Below are 15,420 nucleotides of genomic sequence, written 5' to 3'. Positions count from 1 at the left end.
TTTCATATTAAAAGTCAAATCGGGAAGCTCTGAATCAATCAGTAAATTAGATGCAGAAGCTAAGAAAAAAACAAAACTTTTTATTAAAGTATTGAACAATGACTTCTTTGTATTCAACATAAACATACCAAAATACGATTAATCCTGTGGCTATTGTAGTATGTACAACAGTCAAGGCATCGTTACAGGTGCTTTTATCAGGTTTATTGATTCAGTTTGCTCGATCCTTTACTAACTGAGCTAGTTCATTTGAAAAAAAAGACATTTGTATCTGTGATATGATGTCACATTTAATAAAATAAATTACAGCTAAAAAAATTCAAGACAAATTGTGCCAATCCTGCTTTTGCAGTGCTTGGATCCAAAGCAGATAATCTTCAAAACATTCTCTCGCAGTGCCTGACACCACAGATGTGAGGTAACAAAACGCATATGTATCCAAATCTTCACACTGTCAGAGAACATCAGTTCAGTTCATCACAAGCAAAGTAATCCTTCAGTGGTGCTAACAGATGTTTAATGACAGGGACGCTCCAGGACTTCCCCAAAACTCTTTGCCTCTGCAAACGGCCCAAGTTCCTCACATCCGTGTAATGCTTCGGAAATCCAAATATTCTGAAAAGCACAAAAAACAAAGGAAATAGTAGTTTATGAAGTTTTATGAGTGGGGTATATTTGTGTGGCGTAGCTACAATAATATTAAAGTAATAAAAGATACCTCTCCATTTCTGTGATCCATATAATGTCGTCTTGTCCGTTCATAATGACTGGGCACTCACTATAAGTGCACCCCGGCCCCATTGCTTTTGGCCGTGTGGTAATCGTACGAATTTTTTCATGCTAAAAACAGTGACAGAACTCATGTAATTGCATAGTACTACAATAATGAAGTATTATGTGATATAATGTCCTGCATTCAAACCTTTGCAGTTCGGCCAGCGTCTAGACAGTCTTGAAGAGTTAGTTTATCACTCTTGGAGGGCACGATTGGTCTGGTCAAATGAGAAGAGATCAAACTTAATGCAGTTTGCTTATGGTATGGTTTCATGGCTCGTTGGAATGCTTGATTCTGATTGGCCGTCAAGACATTTGCAGGTTTGTTGTTCCCAGATACTGCTTAAAACTTATAACACACGGTTTTGACAAGAACAGTTTAATATTACACAAAAATGAAATATAAATGTCTTTTAACTCATTCCCCGCCAGCATTTTTTGTGATTTTCACAAGTTTCACAAAATGCCTTCCAGGAAAAATGTCTTCTAAAAATATATAAACGTACAAATATATCAAATGAAAGAAACAAACTCTGCTTTGAAACAAACAATAAACAAACAAACAAAACGGGAAAAAAACTTTTCATCCTATCTATATTTTTTTAAATATGTATTTTTCTTTAAAAATATTTTTTTTAGCAAAAAGCTGAAATATTTGCATTTTTGTGAAGGAATTTTGTTAGAGATCAGATTCAGAATGATTATCAAAACATTAGTAAATAACGATTTGGCTTCAGATTTTTTTATAAATTTGGCAAGTGCGCCATCTAGTGGATAATCTCGGTATTGTAGATTAACATAAAAATTAATCAGGAACACTTTTTTATGCAAATGTTTTCTCTTTAAGAGAGAGAAAAGTGTTTTTTTGAAAAAATACTTTGGAAAGGGAGTCGGGCCGAGTACCAAAACACACTTATAGCCAATCAGCAGTAAGGGGCGTGTCTACTAACCAACATTGTTGCCTGGGTTGCGTATTTGTGGGGTGGGTCTATCAACAGAAGGTGGAGATTCTATTGGGGTAGGGGCGTGTTTGTTTAGGTGATTTCAAATACCAACATTGGCTTTCAGAGATCATGCACCCCACCTTTAATTGAGATAACTCGTCAATGGCGGGAAAATGTTAATAACCTAACCCTAATAATTGTAACCCTTTACAATTGATTAAACTAAATAGCATTTTTGTGCAACCGGCAGCCTGTTGTTATTGCAGAAATAAGACCCGACCGTGTTATCAGGAACCGACACGAAGCAGAGTAATTGTCCTGTCTCTTAGGTAACACGCTAACAGTTTTACTAAAATACCAAAATAAATAACTCATATTATGGTAATACTAATACATACATGGCACAATGTATAAGTATCAATGTTTCATAGTCTTATAAATACTCACCTGTTCATGCCAGGTATGTTTCCCCAGAAGTATCTTGCTCTGTGAGCTGGGCTGACTTTCACAGCGTCGATAAGCACAGGGTTACACTACAAACAAATGTTTATTAAAATTCATAACTAACAAAAACGCAAGAATAAATTCAGCATACAGCCACAAAAAGAAGAAGAAAAACTTATTATTTATTAAACCTCTACTTTATATAACACTTACTTCTAGAAAGCGGCAGATGGCATTTTTAGTCTTGTTTTCCATTAACACGACATTTTCAAACAGCCAAAAGAATGGCCGTGGATCGTCGTCCTTTGGCCTCAGAATATTCAGGAGCCGATAATATTCGAAAAACAGCCGCCCACTACCATCTGCAAAAAGTCAATGTTATAAATCAGTGAAGGCTTCATAGAAATGGATGAAATTATTTCACATGAGATTCAGTGCCTGTCAGTGACTTAATTCACTTGTCCATAATGAAGCTTATCCTTAGCCCAGAAAGAAAACAATAAGAAATTGTTGGGTAAACCAGAGGTTACTCTGGTTTTATGATCTGTTTGTCTGAAGCTGTTAATACCAAAATAATAGTCAGATGTGGAAAAACTTAAATAATCTTGTTAACTTAAGTGTCTTACCATACAAGCCTTTCCGGTGAGGATTGACTGTGCACAAGTCATTGCAAGGACTTCCACCAATGAGAAGATCAAAAGGGCCCCACTTTTTAATCTAAGCATTGAAAGCAAGCAAGTTTAGCCTGTTCAGTTTTTTCATAATTATATAAAAAATCAGTGTAGAGTCAAAAAGAGAAAGCCAACTAGTCAATATATGATTTCGTAAACGTACATGTTCTTTAGTAATTTTTTTGACATCATCCACATGTGTGATTTTTCCATCATGGTTGACCATGGACACGATAACAGACTCTTCATCCACCTCTGATGCCATGTATTGTTCCACTTTAAAGCCAAGTTCCCGTAGAGCTAAACATCCTGAAACACAAACACAAATTTAAGCTAAATGCACCTGAAGCGACCGGAACCATATTTACCTCTCAAATAAGTGTGAAATAATAGTTTGAGAAGAATTTTTTAACAGCCCCTAACCCAATCCCAATCCTAAACCTAAATCTAACATGCACCCTAATCCTGCAATCTGATTGGTTAATAAAAATGTTAATCCAGGATCACATCCTACTTAGTGAAATCACGTTCACCATATGGGCAGAGTTACCTGTGGCTATACCATCAAATAAAGAAAGGACTTTGATTGGTCGTCGCTGGCTAGCAGGGACTGCTGGGTAAACACGATGAGGTTCCTGCAGAGAACAAATGATACGGTCATTCATTACAAAATGATAGAGTCAAACAAACACAATTGTTTTATAAGGTGAACTGTATAAAGACAAACACTGACAAACTCCAAGCCGCTGTTGTTGGCGAATAATTCCTGTACACGGATGCTCCAGTCGTGTCTGGGTCTCAAAGCTCCGGAGGCGTTCTGCGGTGCACACAGGAAACAGACCCAAGGGTCAATTTCTTTCAACTTGATAAAAGTCCCAGGGCCTACTAGGATATCCAGACAGTCCATACAGTAGCAGCTATAAAGGGAAAATACCAAAATTAATATGAGTGTGCGTGTGGGCCTGTTTAACAGGGTTTCCTAAACTGGGGTTTAACCATCTTTGCAAGCATCTTTTAACCAAACAGGGCACGGTATGGAACGGTCACACCAATCAAACGAACCAGGCTTTGGGGGTCAAACCTGCTCAGGTGCAGTATGGTTTAGTTTATATGGGTGCGCCCTTACATTGCACATCTCTAAAACATCATTTTATCATCATAAACACGCTTACCGACAGCAGCTGTCGAGTCCGCACAGAATGACCTCCGTGCCGGAGCAGCAGACAGTGCAGTACGCCTGATATCCATCTTCATCATATGTGTACAGCGTCTCAGTGAAGTTATACTACACATGATAAACACAAAAACAGCAGATATCATTCAAATCATTTTATTAAAAGCACCATAAGAAACTTTGTTCCAAAAATACAAATGAGATCAAGGTATTTTCAAGAATCTGCCCTCCATTGAAGTGAACTTGATAATAAAGCCCCATTCATATCAAAGACAATACTCCAGGTTTTAGTGGTGTATACCTTGCATGTTGAGCACAAGCTGCCTTCAAAAAGTGGGTGAATGGTTTCAGCAGATGTCTTTCCACATGGTAAACAGAACTCTAAGAGGAAAGAAAAACTGAATTTTGCATCTGCATGTAACGGCTATTTCAACAAATGTCAAAGTATATTAAAGGTTCTCCTACCTTCAATATTTCTCTTGTTTGCCAAAACTTCATTCACCATTTCATCTGTAAAAAAAATTCCCATAACATTTGGTGAATTGGGTTTGTGGTTTACCGTTATGTTACTTGTAATAACACATCAGAATGGTGTACTACTACATATACATACATCTTTGTTGGCTGTTCTGTCTCGGCCGGACCTGCATGCCTTCAATCTCCTGCATGCTCTGCATAATTTCATGTTTATTCCGGCGTGCATAGAAGTACTTTTTCCGGGTCTTCCTGATTTGAGACGGCCTCTGATTCCTTTCGGGAGACTCGAGTGTCCTGTAAACGTTTTCATCCCTAAGGTCTATCGAGCCGTTGTTCAGGTCCAGAGATTCAGAGAGTTTATTTAGAGAAACAGTTAAGTTGAATAATTTTTCAGGGTGTTGACTGTGGTTTGGAGAGCTTGCGTTCCCATTCAACAGTGGTGGTGTAAGATCCGTTTCTAGAAATGAAGAGATTTTAAAGTAACTATTAATACTAGTCTCAGTGTTAAAATCCAGCATTAGCACTTCTTTCCAGCAGGTATCTGCTACATACCACGGAGTTCTGATGGAGGTCGAAGCCCATTTACACCTGATGGTTTAAAGCCTCCAAAGGCCCAGTTTAACATAACTTGAATCAGCTCATCTTTACTGTCTGTGTCAGGAGAAAAAAACATTCGGCTGCGTTTGGAAGCCACCTAGAAATACAATGTGGAAAAAAAAATCTTTATTTTTTTTTAACCTTTGGAGTTACATTTTGTTGTCAAACGATTAATCGCATACAAAATAAAAGTTTGTGTAAATATATATATATATAAATACAATTTTTTATATATATAAATAATATGTTTCTTACATTTACACACACACACACACACACACACACACACACACACACACACACACACACACACACACACACACACACACACACACACATATATAAATAGTAGGGCTGGGTATCGATTCAGATGTTCCAGATCGATTCAATTTCGATTCACAAGCTATCAAATCGATTCGATTTTGATTCTCTATTCAATTTTCGATTCAAGTGGATAATTAATAAAAAGAAATTAAAAGCCACAACACTGTCGTTGTCGTCTTGCTTGCAAAATCTAAAATGCTTCCATACCTCTTACTTTTTATGTGAAGGTGGCATCAACGTCAATGAAGCACCTAAAACCACCTTTAAGCACTGAATGAAAGAATGACAGGCTCCTTGGTAACATCGCGCAAGGCAAAAAAGAGGGTGACATCTAGTGAAGAATACTAGTAATTGGATTAATGTTAATTTTAAGTTCAATGTTTGCAGGAAAAATATGGAAAAAAAATCGATTCTGCTCTTTGAGAATCTATTCTGAATCGACCATGTAAAAAAAAAACGATTAATCGAAAAATAACTTTTTTTTGCCCAGCCCTAATAAATAGATACACAAAGTACAAATTATGTAAACACAATCTTTTATTGTGTATGCGATTAATCATGATTCATCGTTTGACAGCCTTTAAGTTAAAGGTACAATATGTAAGATTTTTGCATTAAAATATACAAAAACTACTAGCACAGTGTTATAAATTTTGTTCACATGTACTAAAAATATAAAAGTATCCCAAATATTTTTATCAACATTTAAATATAGAGAATTTGCCGTTTTTAAAGCATACTGCCTGTTCATAGGGTGGTTTGTCAATGGTGTCATGTCCGCATATTTTTTTTCTTTCGTTTTTACTATGGTAGAAATCATAGATGTGTTCACCTTCATCCGGCACTGCACATACCGATTGGTGTATGACATCATAGCGAGAGCAATCCAAAAGCAGTACTATAGAGTTGCTCTCACAAGATTTCATACGCTGATCGATTTGTGCAGTGCCACATATGGAAGTAATATTTTAGCACGCCACTATTGTTTTTTCTATCAAGCCACTCTGTTTGCTTAATTTATAACATAACGGTTATAAAACTTTATTTCATGACATCATCCATAAACATGATTTGTGAGTCCAGTCCTGTCGAACTGATGCAGTAGAGATTAACACTAAAACTCCCATTATTCAGAGCATCATAGCTACGATTTAGTTTTTTGAATGGTGACCTCTAGTAATACCAAACAAAACTGCAATCTTGATTAAATAATTTGCCTCATAATCTGATAATGGTGCACTTAAAAGATGGCATTACCAAAACAAAATTTGCATTACCTGAAGAGAACTGAAGATTGCGTCTTTATACATAGATACCGTAGCAAAGGAGTTTGAACAGAAGCACTTGGCAAATGCAAAGAAAGGCAGGAGATCATCTGCATTGATCTGCATTAAAAAAAGACAATCTTTCTCACCAGGAGCTTGAAAAACTCAAGCACAAAGGTTACAATGTTAGATTGCATACTATTTAACAGCCTGCATTTGCATTATGTACCTCTAACACCATCTTGTTACCAAAGAACATCACTTTACGCATGGAGTCACATGGCTTCTCGCTATCCCAGCTCTGAACCAGTCCAGGCCAGAGACCGAAGCCTTCAATAGGCCCCCAAACCATTTCACCAACTTTGTAATCGCCCTAAAGGGGTAAACAAAGTGTCATTTTTTAAATACAGCATTAGCATTATGGATATTATTCATTATCTTAGCACTGTCGATTGTAATGCTAACTGAAAATAGTTGCCTCTACATAGTGCTGGTGCTAAGGTGAGCCCTTATCAGGCAAAAAATATCAATTTACCTGGTACTGACTTGCTTTATCCTGTTTGTTATGCTGACTTGCTTTATCCTGTTTGTTATGCATTGATGAGATATTTCTTTTCCTTTTCTGGAAAATAAAGTGAAATGTTTAATCAGGACATAAAAAAAAAAAAAGTAAAACAACACCCACTTCTCAAAGAAATCATTGCATAGTTACTTTAGCATTACTCCTCCTGACATCATCATCATCATCATCTCTTCTGGAATCATCCTCAGGTTTGGCATCATCACTACTGCTGCTGCTGCTGCTGCTGCTGCTGCTGTCGTCATCATCAGGGATGTCATCATCATCATCATCTATAACTACAGATGCACACAGTAAATCTAAACAAACCAAAGATTACATAAGGTTGAACTGTGGAAAGTATAAAACAACATCTGGTGGTAGTTTTAAACGGGATGTAAAACCTTGTGTGTCACACTGGCTCTCTGACTCAGGTGATGCAGGTGACACTGATGCAGCAGCCTCCACTTCCATCACATCTGTGACTTCTAAGATTTAAATTTATGAGATAAGATCCTCATTTATTAAAAAATTTGTAAATAAGTAATAATGTTATGAAGTAAATCTGTAAGTTATCATTACCGGATGTGATGCTGCCATGATTCTCAGTGCTGAGATGTGAGGGAGCGCTTTTATATGAGCTGCTGTCTGTGACGTCATCATCATCCATCATGTCTATATCCTCACTCTGTCCCAAGTTTCCATTTTTGAAGTGATGAAACAGCTGATACAGACAAAAAAAACATTATGATGTCCTCTAAATCAAACTACAAAGACTCATGGTGTGTTCACACCAGACGCAAAAGAGGCGGCAAGCACGAGTGATTTAAGGAAGTCAAGGTATCCTGTGGCGCGGATTGTACGTTCCGCGCGAATTGAGCGTTGCCGCGTGATCCGCCTAAGTTGAAAAATCTGAACTTTGGCTGATTTTCGTGCCGCGCATCAGGAGCTTGCTCTAGCAGTGACATGATTAAAGGAAGCGAGCAGAGGCAGAACAAAACAACAATGCAGGACAATCGCTACACAAGACATCTTCATACTTTTACAGGAATAAAAAGGATCTTGTTTGGAAGAAAGTGAGTGAGGAGGTTGAACAATCTGGTAAATTTACTCAATTTGAGCTATATAAGTCCCTCCCATGACATAAATTTATGAGTGAATGTCTCGAATGACTAGAATTTCACGTGCGAATAAAGCGAGTAAACTCTAAATGTTCAAGCGTCCAACTACGCGAATAGCGCATATTTGCTGCCTTTTCCGTGTCTGGTGTGAACGCACAGCAAGTACAATTAAAGATTTGTTAAAGGCACAACTAATTATCTTATGTGGGTACCAACTAGGGTTGCAAAAGTAAGAAAAGTTTCTAGGACATTTCTGGAAACTTTTCATGGGAACTTTATCTGGGGAATTTTGGAAATATTACAAATTGGAAACTTAACAGGAATTTACGGGAACTATTTGGAAATTTATACAAACTATTTCATATACAAACATAAATAAACATTCTTATTTATTACTTTTTTAATTATCTTAACTAAATGTTTTCTACGTCAGTGTATTTGTCCTAACAATGGTATAATGTTGTTGCACACTAGCTTACACAAAGCACAAGGAAGTTTTTAACAAATGTATGTAATTTAGGTGAATACATGCAAAGATGGACATTTTGACATTATATTGTGTGCAGGATTCAAGAAATTATCTGTGCATGTTAAATTTAAATTAAATTTTAAGAATAAATTATAAGACTAGATTAAATCTTGTTCAATTTAAACAAAATTATGCTGCAAGGCTTTTAAAACTACATTTAAGTTCCCTGTTATATGCAACTCTTATATGCAATTTTTTAAAATTCACAGTTCATTCCCATTAATTCCCATATATTTCCGTTAATTCCATGGAAATTTTGCATGCCTATTACCAACGTTATGCCGCTTAACACTAGCTCCGTCCAAAACGAGATTATGATATTAACCGAATGCTCTTGATACGTATTATAGTAAGGGGAGGATTTTGCCAAAACAGCTTGCATGCACTTAAAGGGTTTTGCAGCGAATGACAGTCAAATTTGTTAAATAACAATGAAATGACTAAAGTAACTTTTGTGGAAAAAAGGCATTTCAATTACTGACTAATAATCTTTTTATTGCCATTAACGTGAAATTACTGAAGCCTGAAAAAAAATGCTTATTTTACATCAGATGCACTTTGAGGTTTTGCATCTGAACTCTTCACATTTATGCTTATACACCAGGTAGCTACTAACCTGCTCAAAAATGCTCTCTTTTCTCAACGTCCTGGGTAGGGCCAACATGCTCAGTATTAATTTCCCAAAAAAAGACGTCCTTCCCATAATCCTCAGCTCTCTCTTCCAGTACTGCTCCATTGACAGCTCATCTGGGCATACGTCTTCCTCATCAAGGAGCTGGTACTCCAAAAACTCATCCGTCAGCAAACCAAGCTTTTCGGGTCCCGAGCAGACTCCAAAACAAAGACCTAAATCTTGGACTATTTTGCCAGTCACCTCAAGCTTTTTCCCTGGGCTCAACACCAGAGACACGTTCCTCAACATGTAGCCCGGTAATGGTAAACATCCCACAATAGCAAGAGTAACAGTTGTGTAGAAAGAGATAATAGATTTATGGAAACCCTCCAAGTAATCGGTCAAATCCTTAGCATTTTTCAGAAGAAAGTCAGCCGCGTCTTTGCCAATGTCGACCTGTCCTCTAGGTAAATGTCCAGCTGTATCCTTCAGAAATGAGATCTTTCCTCTCTTAAGAAATGAATCTGCTGCTTTAGGGTGGAGGAAACTCGTCGTGTAAAACTTCAGTAACTGAAAAGCATCTTGGAAAAACTGCATGACGCCGACACCTCGGTTAATACTCTCCTGAAAATAATAAAGTGGCTGCAACGCATGCCTAAGAAACAAAACATTGAGTTTTATTTTAGGATCACTAAGAAGGAGATGGATTGTTTTTCCATCTGCCCTTTCATCAAAGTATTTCTCAAGGTGTGACCATACTATCGTCATTCTGTTGATTATTCTCCAGAAGAGAGAGCAGTGAGACGTTAAGTGCTGATTCAACATTGACCCATCAACATCTACTAGGGATTTTTTTAGGATAGCTGGGAGGTCTGGAAAGTGTTTGTAGATCTCAACGATAAGATTCCGAATCGGGTCTGAGCAATCCATTTCCGAAACACCACTGTGAGACGCGTGTCCCGCCATATTTGCAAGTCCACATAAAGACACGATGTCTGGTTTCAGCATCTTCAGACCTGAGAGCAGACATTCATGATCTGGGAAATTTGAATGGATAATGGCCATGTTCATCAGGGGTATTTTGAACTTCTTCAGAGTCTCTACAATACAGGTGCACATGGCATCCGCAGTCTCTTCCTCTGGTTTAAAAACATCGAGCAGTCTGATTTTGTTTTCCCCTGTAGCTTTGTCAAAAAAGCCCACTGTGATCACACTGACCTTCTCCTCCTCGAGCTCAACTCCATGGTAAAAATAAAGGCAATATGGGGTCTGACTGCAGATGGCTGCAAGGTCTTCCAGATATTTCTGGTCTGAGAGATGTCGGACCTTGCTATCGTTCATGAGCGAGCCAGCATCAGCTGACGCAGACGTGCAATATTTTCTGATTAAACCCATTGTGGCAGAGCTGCAGGGTTGAGAGTCTGAAGATTCCCCATTGGATTTCTTCATAGCATTTGTCATGTTGTTTGAAGACTGTGTGCTTACAACATGGGAGGGTCTTAAAGAACGATCCAAAACAACATGGCAGGGTCTTAAAGAACGCTCCATTACTTCAGCAATCTATGAAAAAATAAAAGGGGGAAAATTACATAATACATGAAAAAGGCACCTACACATGTCAAGTATTGAATTTAATAAGTAGGGCTGCAAAACGATTAATCGCGACTAATCGTTTGCAGAATAGTTGCAAAAAGTTTTTTGTTTACATAATGTGTGTGTGTGTACTAGGGATGGGTACCGAAACCCGGTATTAAACTGGCCCCAGGGCTAAATTATAAAAGACCGTAGTATCAGTAAGATCTGACGCTATCGGTTCTGCTTTCGGTCCTGGAGAAAAAAATAAAAATAAATGTACTATGTATTCTTGCTTAATAATGTTTTCGTGCACATTTTATCTCACCAAACATTTCTAATTTGCGATAATATTATGATGTTTGTTTGTGAGATCTGCGAGATCTCTCATGCACGCCGCGGAGGCTGTCTGTCACACGCACGCACACAACAACAACGAGCGCTGCGCACGCATAACAGCATGAAACTCCCACTTAATACAAAGAGTGACGATGGCGGATAGAGCAAAACGTTCAAAAGTGCATTTATACTTTACTAGAGTTGATGCAGACAACGCTCATTGTCATATAGGTAAGTGCAACAAGATGTTTGCATGTAAGGGCGGAACCACAAGCAATCTGATAAAGCATCTTTCAAAAGTGCATTACGTCCAGACAGAAACTGTGTCCCAATTCAAGGGCTGTGACTTTCTAAGCATGCAACCTTACAAGGCGAGCACTCGGTCTTTCAAGGTGGCAGCCTCAGAAGTCCGCGAAGAGAACTGAAATGAGACGGTCTAATCCTCGGAGGACCCATAATTTGCGTCACCTGCTGCACGCGCCCACTGCGCCTGTCAGGCATTTATGCTAAAATCGTGTTGAATCAACATTGTCCATGTCATTAAAATAAATGTACAATCTCCCTAATTGGTTTGCTTACCTTAGGTTGAAATTCTGTTGGTTTCTTTTGGGAGAAATGACTTTATGCATTCAACATATTTTCTACTTGTTTTTAAAATCCCAAATAAAGAAAAATCAGTATGTAAACATTTATTTGGCTAAATGCACAGCACTTCAAGTTAGTTTACAAAATAGCCTACATATAAATATCCTATTTAGAGTATTTTTTCTGCAGCTTTCACGCTGGTGCCTTAACAAATATATGTATATTATTTAGAAATAATTAATTTGTAATAATGGAATGCAGACACATAATTAACTTCATCATGTGAACACAGGTTCATGATCAAATGTTAACATTGGCCAAAGTACCGACAAGAATACCGTTAAAGTACCGGACCGTTAAGTAGTATCGGTAAGAGTAGTATTACCGTTAAAACCTTAACGATACCCATCCCTAGTGTGTACTGTGTATAATAAATATAAAGAGGTTCCTAACGCCCTGCTACGGAGAAAACTAAAATGGTGGAGGGAGTAATAGCAAGTTAGTTATGTGTAATTCAGTTTATTTCATACTGGCTCCAATGTATATCACATCTGAATAATTTACTTATTCATTTATAGTATGAAGAGTCCCTGATTATATGTTGCATGTTCTCTTATTTGTGTTTTTTGTTTTTTAAAGACAAACAATTAATTTATGGAAACAATTGATGATGGGTATAGCATTTTGAAAAAAAAGTAACTTTGAATTTATAATCAACAATATTGTGTTTGATTTAATAATCATTATTCAACATGTTCAGACAGAGCAAAAAAAAAACATTTTAACAGAATAAATTGAATATTCACAAAATGTGTAGGTAGGTAAAAAATTAACTTTTTCTGAAAACTTTTGAAATGGATTTATAGCGTTTTGGAAAAGTGCTCCTCATATATAAATACACACAATGACATGAATGTATGATTTTAAGAGAAAAAACTATTTTACAATAAGTATTTATAATTATTTATACCATGGTCTGTTTAAATACTCGATTCTGATTGGCTGGAAGGTGTGCATTAAAACCGTTTAACGCACAGGTAGTTCCAGTCAGTTTGATTAAAGTTAGAAATTAATCCACTACTATAAACATTGGTAACCATAGTAACACAGTTACACTTGCAGAGAGAGCGAGAGAGAGATTTCCAACTGTTTGATTTTTGTTTTCATTTAATTTAATCCATTTCAATAAATGTAATGTGTCCTTATATAGTAATCGTGGTTAGAGACGTCGGTTTTATTTCACACTTTACATAATTCATTTAAATAAATGATTAGTTCAAATAAAGATTGCCTTGTCACTGTCAGTGTTGGCTGTCATTCATAAATTCTTTAATGAATTTAAATAAATATGATAATTCATTTAAATAAATGCAATACAATGGCACTACTTTATTTAAAGCGGACGGAGTGCGAGCCTTAACTTAAGAAGATGACCGTCATTTTTACCTGTCGGTTAAAATTACACTGTAAACATTAATTACAGCTTTAACTTGGCAAATAACCAAGGTATAAGCGGGATAATCCACGGCTAGCCATGCATTAAAGGGTTTTAATGCACTTCGCAGAGGCAACCACCCTCCGCTACGCGTCGGGTGGTTCTTCGCCTCTACGTCGTGCATTAAAACCCTTTAATGCATGGCTGGCCGTGGATTATCGCTTACTTATACCACGGGTCTGTTCCGTGGGTATGCATTAATTTCTGATAACCGCACACCTAACTTGTCAAATGTCTTAAAAATGGGCACCAGAGCAATATTTGTGGTAACTGTGGTATAAGAGGAATAATTGACTCCGGTCCTTTGAATTATAAGAAAATAATGCCCACCCGCGGTGTTACACATTGCACCTTGGGTGTGCATTATTTTCTTGTAATTCAATGGCCCGCCATCAATTATTCTTTACATATAATATAAACTGTAATATAAACTATATTTAAATATAAAAATGTATACATGTTAATATTTTTAAAATATATATTTGCATTTGTGTGTATTTAAATAGACATAATTATTATACAAAGTACGTACACATATATGATGTAAACAAAAACTTTTATTCTGCAAACGATTAGTTGTGATTAATAGTTTTGCAGCCCTACTTTAAAGCGAACATATCATGAAAATCTGACTTTTTCCATATTTAAGTGCTATAATTTGGTCCCCATTGCTTATATCAACTTAAAAAATGTGAAAAAGATCAACCCAGTAACTTAGTTTTGGTAAACCGTTCTCTAAAAGCACATGAAAAAATAGGTCATTGAAATTTGGCTACTCTTGTGATGTTAGAAGGGGATAATACCGCCACTTAATCTGCACTATCCAACCACGGCACTGACATTAAGTGCAGAGATCAGCTCATTTGCATTGAAAAGGACACACCCAAAACAGCACATTTTTGCTCACACCTACAAAGTGGCAATTTTAACATGCTATAATAAATTATCTATATGATATTTTGTGCTAAAACTTCACATATGTACTTTGGGGACACCAAAGATTCTATTATCTTAAAAAGTCTTGTGAAAGAAATGTCCCCTTTAAAGAAATATTTCAAATAAATATGTTACTCAATCTGTCATCACAGACATATATAAAAATAACACAAAAATATAGCAGCTGCATTATGTTTTTTTTTTTGGGGGGGGGGGGGGGTGCAACACTTGCAGGTGATAAATATATAGTATCAAATAACCAATCCATACTCCAATGCGGTAGGTGGCAGTAATGCAATACCTGTATGACAGCCCGTCTCCGAAACACATTACAAGAAGAAGATTCCACTATTATAGCGCGAAACTTAAGAAAGACATTAAACAATGATATAAGCGCAATTACCCAACACAGGGGTAAACATAAAGACCAAAAAGTCATGGTTTACAAACATGCTACTTTTAGTTGCTTGACGTTTAGGCTAAAACAGATATGAAACGTGTAACGTTAATTCTAAACGATTCTACTCTGAGGTAACTGACAATTAAACTATGTATAAATAAACAATTATGCGACCGTCTTGAATATTGTAACGACGTTTTCTGTCTTTAAACATGTCTATCCAGATGTCTATACAGGCACTTCCAAAACATGAGATGAATGTGTACTTGAAACATAACCAATACAATACAGTTCATATAATAATGACACGGGCGTTTGCACGCCTTGTTACTGACATTTCCGATATAAAGTGAAATCCATTAGATTTCGTAAACTCACCTGTACTTCTTCATGTGCTTCTCGTTCTTACATTCCCGCTATTTCTTCAGAACGTCGCTTCAACTATGGGCTCAACGACAGGCGCACAACAAGCTCCGCCCAATTTAGAGCACGTTCCGCTCAGAATCATGGGTAATGTAGTTCTACAGAAGTACTATGACAAAACATTTATGTAACTATTTAGCTAAGCTTACCTGAATTTAAAAAAATTATCCGAACAGGT

The 15,420-nt window shown here is 36.8% G+C and overlaps 1 protein-coding gene across 1 annotated transcript; it reads right to left on the bottom strand.

Annotated features, from left to right (window-relative positions):
- Nucleotides 1-38: 38 nt before the first annotated feature.
- Nucleotides 39-15,287, bottom strand: LOC135775706 (uncharacterized). Its single transcript, XM_065286129.2, has 22 exons — nt 15,198-15,287; nt 9,496-11,052; nt 7,812-7,953; nt 7,634-7,717; nt 7,383-7,528; nt 7,206-7,292; nt 6,900-7,043; nt 6,683-6,790; nt 5,037-5,178; nt 4,621-4,941; nt 4,473-4,517; nt 4,309-4,388; nt 4,006-4,118; nt 3,567-3,750; nt 3,384-3,468; nt 2,997-3,142; nt 2,789-2,879; nt 2,376-2,524; nt 2,166-2,251; nt 923-992; nt 719-840; nt 39-615 (listed from the first exon to the last, which is right to left on the bottom strand). Exons 2-22 carry the CDS (start codon nt 11,038-11,040, stop codon nt 465-467), a joined length of 4,041 nt encoding a protein of 1,346 aa, XP_065142201.1. The 5' UTR covers nt 11,041-11,052; nt 15,198-15,287; the 3' UTR covers nt 39-464.
- Nucleotides 15,288-15,420: the final 133 nt, after the last annotated feature.

Source organism: Paramisgurnus dabryanus, chromosome 21, assembly GCF_030506205.2.
Source record: "Paramisgurnus dabryanus chromosome 21, PD_genome_1.1, whole genome shotgun sequence".
In the NCBI taxonomy this organism is placed as follows: domain Eukaryota; kingdom Metazoa; phylum Chordata; class Actinopteri; order Cypriniformes; family Cobitidae; genus Paramisgurnus; species Paramisgurnus dabryanus.
This window is presented reverse-complemented; position numbering and strand designations above follow the sequence as displayed.

Excerpts from the sequence above, each read along its gene's own strand:
- LOC135775706 (XM_065286129.2), bottom strand. The coding sequence starts at position 11,040 with ATGGAGCGTTCTTTAAGACCCTGCCATGTTGTTTTGGATCGTTCTTTA. Across the intron at positions 7,718-7,811 it reads TCATGGCAGCATCACATCCG|AAGTCACAGATGTGATGGAA; the intron begins GTAATGATAACT and ends TTTAAATCTTAG. Across the intron at positions 4,518-4,620 it reads ACAGAACAGCCAACAAAGAT|ATGAAATGGTGAATGAAGTT; the intron begins GTATGTATATGT and ends TTTTTTTTACAG.